Source organism: Ananas comosus, linkage group 4 (assembly GCF_001540865.1).
Source record: "Ananas comosus cultivar F153 linkage group 4, ASM154086v1, whole genome shotgun sequence".
NCBI classification, from domain to species: Eukaryota; Viridiplantae; Streptophyta; class Magnoliopsida; order Poales; family Bromeliaceae; genus Ananas; species Ananas comosus.
Genome location: NC_033624.1, coordinates 4808217 through 4818076, shown reverse-complemented (window position 1 = coordinate 4818076; position 9860 = coordinate 4808217). Strand labels below are relative to the sequence as shown.

Sequence of the window (9860 nt, the reverse complement as noted above, 5' to 3'; positions counted from 1 at the left end):
TGTTTGTACTAATTCCAGTGTTTAAAGATAAGTAGAGAGTTTTTTTTTTTGATATTATACTTAATCCCGCATCTTTAACCAAATGATAGCTATATAAAGAGCTATATCTGTAGGTTGCTTTAAGCAGATAGATGGGAAATACATGACTAATTGGCATATTTGGCATTTCTGTCACTCTTCACTGACATCCAAATATTTTATGCCAGAAGTAAAAAAAAGAAAAGAAAAAGGAGGTTGATTATTGTAGCTAATATCCTATGTTTGGAATCACATTTAATTTTTCTCATTTTTCGTGCTAAATTCACTTTCATTTCTAAGTTGAAAGGGACCGAAATATAAAGCATCATCAATAGATGATCGCTGAGAGTACTTTCATTTTTGAATAAAAAGTTTTGAGTTCAAGTCATATTTCAAATGTGTATGTAAAAAGTATTCGCTCTTGGGAGTCTACATGCTTATTCGAATTAAGATGGTAACGCAAAGTGCTTGGCCCCTCACTTGTTGTTCAAAGAGGTGAAGCGCAAAGTCTACAAGCCTTGAATTTTTCCAACAACTTGTTCTTAAAATACTGCTGGAAATTAAGGTGACAAATATTTGAACCACAAAATGATAAATCAAAATATATATGGCCATAGAATTATTAAAAAGGGGGTGTGGGGGGACAAAAATTGTGGGGGAGAGGGTTCTTTATCCATTTGAGATTGTGAGATTGATTGTCACGCAGGTGTCAGATTTTTATATTTTAAGACAACTTGATAAAGTTGTTAGAATTTTATTTTTTATTTCTTCGCCTATTAGTGGATTCAAAATTTTTTTTTAAACCTATTAACTCAAAAATAATAACTCTTATAAAAAAATAAAATATTAAATATTAACTAAAAAAATATTTTTCATCTAGGGTTTAGTCAACCCTTTTGGATTTTTAGTAAAATTTTTAAAAAATACTATTCAAAAAAAGAAAAATAACTTCCATCCTAGTGTTTAGCAACCTTTTTGGGTTTTTAGTATTAAATATTGTAATTTTGTTTGCCAAAATGATTCGAATAGGATTAATAATTCACCAAATAAATCAAAATTTTATGATGTAATTTTTTTTGGTGCATGCTATGATTTTTCTAGTTAATGGGTTTTTAAAAAAATTTGAACCTGCTAATAGTTAGAGGGAGAAAAATTTTAACTTCCTTATCAAATCGTCTCTAGATGTAGAATTTCAAATTCTCAAATAGATAAATTGAAAATTTTTTGTCTGGTGTGATGTGGCGGGTGACAAATTATCTATAACAACATTTGCATAAAAGTACTGACCGTCTCTAGAGCAAGCAGTAAAGATTTTTATAGTTGGTAACCGAGATCTTAAGTTCGAATTCTAGTTAATTTATATTTTTAACTAAATTTATTTCTAAAAGAAATAAACAAAGCTGATAGCATCGTTTCTCTCAAAAAAGAGCGATTGACACAAGTGCTATAGTTTGAACCGTATATTGTTGAATTGAAATTGGTCTATGTCAAGGGACGGAGCGTCGGGTTTTGAAGTTTATCCAAGAAATCAAGAATCTTTGGAGGACATATTTTCAATAGATCTTTAGAAACTTTATAATTTATCAAACGATCCTATCAAAATTTTATTTGACCAAATAACTATACTTCATTCAAATCAGCGCCAAGGTCGAAGAATAATTGGGGAACGGTAATTCGTTCACCGTCCTTAATAAAATATAGAAGACGGTGAATTGTTTATCATCTTTTTCTTGAAAAGTAATTTATTATTTTCTAAAAACGGTGAATGATTCACCATTTTTTCTTATTTTGTCCCACTTGTCATTGAATTGACAAAAGAGAGTTAGTTGACCAAATAAGATTTTGAAAGAATTGTTTGGCCAAATAATTTTGAAAAAATTATTTTTTAAAAAAAGTCCCTTTTTGGAGGTGCAGATCTCACGACCTGACAGAGTGCAAGCATAGGCATTTAGAGCGAACAACGAAGTAGCAGAACCATATATATATATATATATATATATATATATATATAGAGTGAGGCTACTATGCTATCAGAAGCACGGAGCCTTCCGTGCTTTTAGCTCGTTTTCGATGTTGCGACTTTCGAATCGTCGATCGCCTCCGTTAAACTTGATCTAGAGTATTTAATGTACCTAGAAAATAAATTTTATGATTTTACGATATCATTTGCCTAGTGAACGAAGGGGCTGAAAATCAGCGGCTGAAAATAAAAATCTTACAAAATGTAATAATATGACATTAAAATTTTAAATCAAAGATATTGATTTTGTTTTATATAGTTATATATATATATATATCTCACTCCGATGATACGATAGCCTTCGTGCCTCGGAAGGCACGAAGGTCGAACAAAAGTTACAACGCTGAAAACTTAACAGCTAGCCGAGGCAATTTGAACTAGATCTCATAAACCTCATGGATCTTTTATTTAAAATAATAAAAAGCTATGGTAAACGGATCACTAGCTTACCCGATTTTTAGTTGTTTAAAGTTACTGGTATCACTCGGCAAACGTTCAAATTGCCACATCTTTATAGGTTTAGTGCACTTTAAAACTATCTTTTAAAAAATANGAATACTTTTAGAAGCACCACCTCTTTGGTGCTTCTAAGTTTTTAGCCCTTGGATCTACTCCTTGATTATTAATAGTCTTTGGATTAAACACTATTCCACCTACCACCATCTACCACTATCATCCCAATCCTATATTTCTTCATCCCAAGGCTAGAAACTCAAAAGCACTATCACTTTAGTGTTTTTGGAAGTATTCTAGCTCAACTCTATATATATATATATATATACATATATCTCTGATCTTCGCAAAGCCCATTTCAGAGAACAGGGCTAAATTCTGGATTGGTGTAGAATTATAAAGATTTTTTTTTTTTTGTTTTTTCGCTTTCTCTGATCAAAATGCCCTCAGGCTGAGAAAGAACTTATAAATGTGCCAATTCAATGAGCTAGGAATATATGTGCACAAACTAGAAAAAGTAATGGTTATTTGTAAGATACACAGAATCTGCACAACAGGAGACACATTTTTCTCACAATTTCAAAAACATATATGGTTAATTTTTTTAATATTTTTTTCTCTTAAATTTTCAGGGATGTATTGTACATCCAGAACCATCAACCATGCATCTGTCCCCACACCAACATTATGCAGTAACTCTCATAAATGACCTACCACTGACTTAAAAACTTCATGTCCTCTCCATTTTCTTTGCTTCTCCAAACCCAAGCTATACATTCCATGAATCCATGCATGCACTTGGTTATTGTCTACTTCAAATCTATCTATCTCATACCACATTTATAAAATTAACCAAACTTTATCCAATCAGCAGATGAGCTTCTTCTTTCTCCTTATTGAAATAATAGAATGTATTTGTAGAGTGAAATGAAACGACCAATCCATCAATTCAAATAAATTTAGTTATTATTACAAGTGTTTAGATCTTATATACTCAATCACGTACAACTCTTTATTGGTTGTCATATAAAATGTATTTATTATCCCTGTAGTATTCTTACACCTCAATTAAATCCCTGTACTTCCAATTTAATACTTTAAAACTCAAAGATTTATTTATATTATGATTATATTATACTTTTGGTTTCTAAGAATTTTTTAAAAAGGGCGTTTTTTTTTTTTGAGAGAGATAGGTAGCACGCTACCTGCTTCGTTTATTTCATTTAGAAATAAACTTAGCTGGAAATATGAATCAACTATGATTCAAACTTGGAGCCTCGGGTACCAACCACCAAGTCCTTTGCCACTTGCTTTAGGAACGGTCGGCAAGAGACTTTTGTTCTTAAATGAGGTTTTTGATAGAAGAATAAAGTATTCTTTTTATAAGAAAAAAACAGGCTTTTTGTGTTTTCCGGGACTAAAAATGGTCAAGTGCAAAATACAGGGACCTGGTTGCAAATCTAGGAGAGTGCAAGGAGTATACAAACATTTTATCATAAATTATAGGAAAATATTATTTGTACATTCCAAAAGGGGGTGTATAATTTATGTTCTTTTATCTAAGAATTTATAAAACCCTTTCAATTTTTAGTATTTAATTATATTTTTTTAAAAATTGTCTAGATGGAAAAATTAATTTTTGGCCCTGCATGAATGATGAAGTTATAAGATTTACACTTCTTTTGAAGTGTATCAGTAACATTCTCTAAATTATATGTGAAAAAAGGTTCCTTAACAGTTGTGGAAAATGAGAGTTCAAATTTAACATGTAGGGATTCTAATCTTTCAGTCTACGATGTATGCATTTTGTACTTTTAAATTCTATTTAGATATATGAATATTTTATTTAGCATATTTTTTTAAAATTTACTCAAAACCCTTGTATTATTTGGGAGATGATTAAGAGTGTGGTCATATGACAAGAATAAATATAATGTTCAATTAGTAGGGCTACTATACTCTTATGGGTATTAGGCACTTCGTACTCATAAGTTGTTTTCGATGATGGAGATTCCGAATCGACGATCCACTTCGTTAAATATGATCTAGAGTATTCGAAACTTCTAGAAAATAAATTTCGTAATTTTTCGAAATCATAATAATGTCCATCAAGCGAGCATAAAATGAAAGGTCAAAATCGAACGACGTCATAAAAATGGATGATCGGATTCTTCAATTTAAAATCGGAGTTATTGATCTTTATAAAGGTAGTGAATAGAATTTTCTATAAAAAATTCAACCTATTTGGATTTTTTGCACCGTTAAACTAGCAAGTATTCCATACCGGCCGTTAAAAATTGTCAATTTTATGAGCTTTTGATCGTAAGGTAAATGATGTCTAAAAATTATGAAATTTAATTTCTAAAAATTTTAAATGCTCTAGAAAATATTTAACGGTATGGATCGTTGATTCGGAAGCTCTATCATCGAAAACGATCTCTATGAGTTACGAAGACGATCAATACTATAAGAGTATAGCAGTCGACTCAATTTTAAGTCAATTTATAAAATAAATTTATCTCGTAAGTAGAATTATTATCTATTAAGATCTTTCAAAAAGCAAAAATCTAACCACTTGCTTCATTAGCAAGAAAATTTCTACTGAATAAATTATTTTTTAGTAACTTATTTCATGTAAAGAAGTCTTATATTATATAGTAATTTTACATATATCCTAAAAAGAGACATTATATAGCATGCTAGAAGACTGTTTAAAAATTTAGGTCAGAAATTCAAAAAGAATGTTGAGTCCATAGTCTCCAGCTCCACAGCAGCAACATTCTTCTTCTTCTTTTTTTTTTTTTTTTTTTTGGGTCTTTTTGAAGTTACCTGGTTGGTCCCTTATTCTAAGAAACACTCTAAAATTCAATTCATAGTACATTATTTAAAAAACACACCAGCAGAGTTCGAACCCTAATATTTAGAATAGTATTACAGGTAACGATCTTTGTGTTAATCTCTATCATTTCTCGCGAACATTTTTTCTAAATTCTCCAATAAATGAAAATGGCTATAAACTTTTCTATCAGTTAAAAAAGAAAACTAGATATCAAGCTTCATTGCTCGCCAATAGTCTAGAGAAGAAACAATTAAAAGGTATCTAAAAACAAAAGAAATTCATAGCTCAGCATCAAATGACCTGAGCAAATATTTAAAATGCAAACAGCATACGAAGGTGCATACATGAACACTCATAATTAATGTTACTATCCAGTACAAATATTTATAGCTACGTACTCTATTGTTTAATTTTACAAGTTTTTCACATGTGGAAATTCTCTCATTAAAACAGAAACGAACTTAGATATATTTACTTCCTTCGACAAAGAGATACTCAATAGATATGTTTGCGATTAGAAGAGAAGCATTAATTTTCAAGTTACATGATTAATTATAAAGTTTGAAATTATTTTTTATTTAGCATTTATTGTCTTAATTAAAGAACTCATAAACTTAAGGTTATCGTCCACTGTCCACATAGCCAGTTAGAACTTAATTATTTTACAAATCCTTATGTGACAATCATGTGGACTGTTAGAAGCTAGATAAAAATATATCCCTAGCACAGTTAAGGAGATGTTAGTGATTAGATTTATTTATTTATTTATTATGTTTTTTTTCTGTCTATTGAAGAAAATCAAGCAACAATGTCCATGGATTAGCTCTTAACAAGAGATCATTAATTGTTTATGAAGTTTTAACAAACCATATGAGATCAGTCACATGGTTTCCTAGAACAATTAATTAAGATCTATTTATTCTGTATGAAATACAACATAAGTAACTTTGTTTGGTACCGACCGTTCATAGAGCAAGTGGCAAAGGGCTTGGTGGTTGGTACCCGATACCCAAGTTCGAATCCTAGTTGATTCACATTTCCAGCTAAGTTTTTTTCTAAATGAAATAAACGAAGCGGGTAGCGTGCTATCTATCTCTCAAACAAAAAAAACTGTTATTCCCACCCTTGTGTGGAAACAGGAGGGGGATAAGCGGTTATTCCCACCCTTGTGTGGGAATAGGGGTGGAGGGGATAAGCGGTTATTCCCACCCTTGTATCGGAATAGGGGTGGAAACAGCTGTTATCATTGCTATTTAATCTTTTTAAAATTTAAAATTTAAAATTTAAAATTTAAAAATTTATAATTTATAATTTTATAATTAAAATATTATAATTTTAAATTTTAAATTTATATTTTAAAATTTTAAAATTTAAAATTTGATGTGGCCCTTTGTGCGGGAGTATGGATGGATACTATTGTTCCTATCAAAATTTAATTTTTTTAAAAATTAAAATTTAAAGTGTAAATTTTAAATTTTAAATTCTAAATTTTAAATTAATATTTTAAAATTTTTAAATTTAAAATTTGAAGTGGCCCCTTGTATGGGAATATGTAGTATCCTTATTTCTTTATCTTTTCTTTTCCTTTTTCTTTTTATTTCTTTTGAGTTGGTAAGCATGCTGGGGATAAGGATGCCACGTGCACCTTACCCCCAAGCATGCTTATCACCTTAATACTTGTGCATAGTTTATATATAATTCTTGAGCCTCTACGCATATAGTTCTTGAGCCGTACGTAGAGGAGGAGCTCAGGTGGTGTGGAGTTTCGTCGACNCTATTCAAACGCTATTTTTTTTATTTCCGAAAACAGCTCAATTTTTATTCAAACGCAAAATTGGTCTATTCTAGATTTATATATAAACTTATATTTATTCCTATAATAGATAGTTACTATTTATACTCGAACCAAACGAATAAGTGAATAGTCATTTCTCAACTAAAATCATCAGCTATTAATTAGCTGGTGATGAATGTCACAATTAGGGGCATCTGATGAAAAATTTTCATTGCAAAAAAGTTTTTTTTTTTTTTTTGCATTTTTCCAGCAAAAAAGTATCATGATTGAAAGAAAATGACAGAGAACCAGAATAATACACATGCACGTACGTACATTAATGACTCCAAAGACAACAATTAAACCATACAGATTACACGAACTTGGGTTACGACATTATACCAAAAGCCAATTAGAAAGGAGATGCTACTAACAAAAATAATTTTGACAACAAAATTTTTTAATTTGATTATTATTTACTGAGTGAATCTAATATGCTTTTATCAAAATCATCTCTGTTAATAACACTTTTCAGCGTAAGAAAGCTGAAGTGCTTAATGTCCGCCGCCGCCGCCGCCGGCACCAGCACCGCCTCCGAATCCGACACCGACTCCAACACCGATCCCAACTCCGACTCCACCACCGACGCCTCCGCCTCCGCCTCCGCCTAGGCCACCACCATGACCTACTCCCCCACCGAGGCCGCTGCCGGCTCCTCCGCCAATTCCGGCACCACCGCCGGCTCCCCCGCCCAACCCACCGCCTCCTCCGCCCCCTAGCCCACCACCGCTGCCAATGCCGCCACCAGCATCACCTCCTACACCCCCACCAGCACCAAACCCTCCGCCGTGACCACTCCCACCGCCGAGACCACCCCCGCCTCCACCGCCGAATCCTCCGCCCCCGCCAACGCCTCCTGCGCCCCCATCGCCTACTCCTCCGCCTGCTCCGAATCCTCCACCATGACCGCTCCCACCGCCGAGACCGCCCCCGCCGCCCCCACCGAATCCTCCGCCACCGCCAACTCCTCCTGCAGTCCCACCGCCCACTCCTCCGCCTGCTCCGAATCCTCCACCGTGACCGCTCCCTCCGCCAAGACCGTCGCCACCACCACCGCCGCCACCTAATCCTCCACCACCACCAACACCCCCTGCAGCACCACCCCCTACTCCTCCGCCAGCTCCGAATCCTCCGCCGTGACCACTCCCACCGCCAAGACCGCCCCCGCCGCCACCGCCGAATCCTCCGCCACCGCCAACTCCCCCTGCAGCTCCACCGCCTACTCCTCCGCCAGCTCCGAATCCTCCACCTTGACCGCTCCCTCCACCAAGACCACCGCCGCCACCGCCGCCGCCGCCTAATCCTCCACCACCACCAACTCCTCCTGCAGCACCACCGCCTACTCCTCCGCCAGCTCCGAATCCTCCACCATGACCACCTCCCCCACCAAGACCGCCACCACCACCACCGCCTCCACCCAATCCTCCACCACCACCAACTCCTCCAGCACCAGCGCCGCCACCCACGCCTCCACCGGCTCCAAACCCTCCACCTTGGCCGCCACCGACACCACCACCGGCACCGCCACCACCGCCTCCTCCAAACCCTCCGCCGCCACCAACACCACCCCCAACGCCACCACCTAATCCTCCACCAGCACCGATCCCTCCTCCACTGCCACTTCCACCGCCGAGGCCTCCACCACCACCAAGTCCTCCACCACCGCCAACTCCACCACCGGTGCCACCACCTAAACCTCCAACATCGCCACCTCCAAGCCCGCCGCCTCCCCCAATGCCGCCTCCGCCACCGAGGCCTCCGCCAGCGCCACCACCAAGGCCACCACCAAGGCCACCGCCGGCACCGGCTCCAAAACCACGACCGCCGCCAGGGCCTCCGCCGAAACCACGATCACAGCCCCGAAAACGGCAACCACGGCCAAAGGGGCCACGGCCGAAGGGGCCACGGCCGAAAGGGCCACGGCCGAACTGACTATCGTCGAAATCTGCTTCAGCAACTGCACTCAGATGAGCAGCTACACCAAGGAGGAGAAGAAGCAGAAGAGAAAGAGGAGGAGGTTTCTTAGAGTCACCCATCTCACTAGCTTGATCACTCAATCTGTGTCTCAATCTATACCCTCATTTCTCTCTTTATATACACAACCACTTCAGCAAAATCTCTACTTGGTTCAGAGTTGAATGCATGGGGTGAGCGGGCGCATTCAATGCAGTGATCACGTTCCCGCGTCCGAGCAGTTGAGGAGATGGCGGGAACATTAATAATTGGTTCTAAAAGTGAATGCCAAATTGGACTATTACAACTATTCTCTTATTTATTGTACTCATTTATTTACCTAATTAATTTGCATTGTGAGTATTAATTTCATTATCTTATGCTTGCTTTTTTTTTTAAAAAAAAAAAAATCATACTAGCTAGCTAATTATGGGAGCCAACGATGCGCATTGAAAGATTTTTGATAGTAATATATGTTTCTTAAATCATTTTTAGTTAGCATTTTCCTGTATGCTAGAAGTGAACTAAACTATTGAATGAAACCCGTGTTTTTGAGTTTAAAAATCTCATTTCTCTTTTTTCTTTTCGAAAAAGCAGCTCCATATATATATATATATTCCAATCCGCTAGGTATGCATGGTTGCATAAGATTCCTATATATTTAGCCTTATTCATGGTTCTATTTTTAGCTTCTTCTATATCCAACAAAGCATTTGGCAATACTTATCAAATTTCTCTTTGTA

The 9860-nt window shown here is 36.4% G+C and overlaps 1 protein-coding gene across 1 annotated transcript; it reads right to left on the bottom strand.

Moving 5' to 3' along the window:
- On the bottom strand, positions 7659-9200 carry LOC109708778 (glycine-rich cell wall structural protein 1-like). Its single transcript, XM_020230600.1, has one exon. It carries the CDS (start codon positions 9198-9200, stop codon positions 7659-7661), a length of 1542 nt encoding a protein of 513 aa, XP_020086189.1.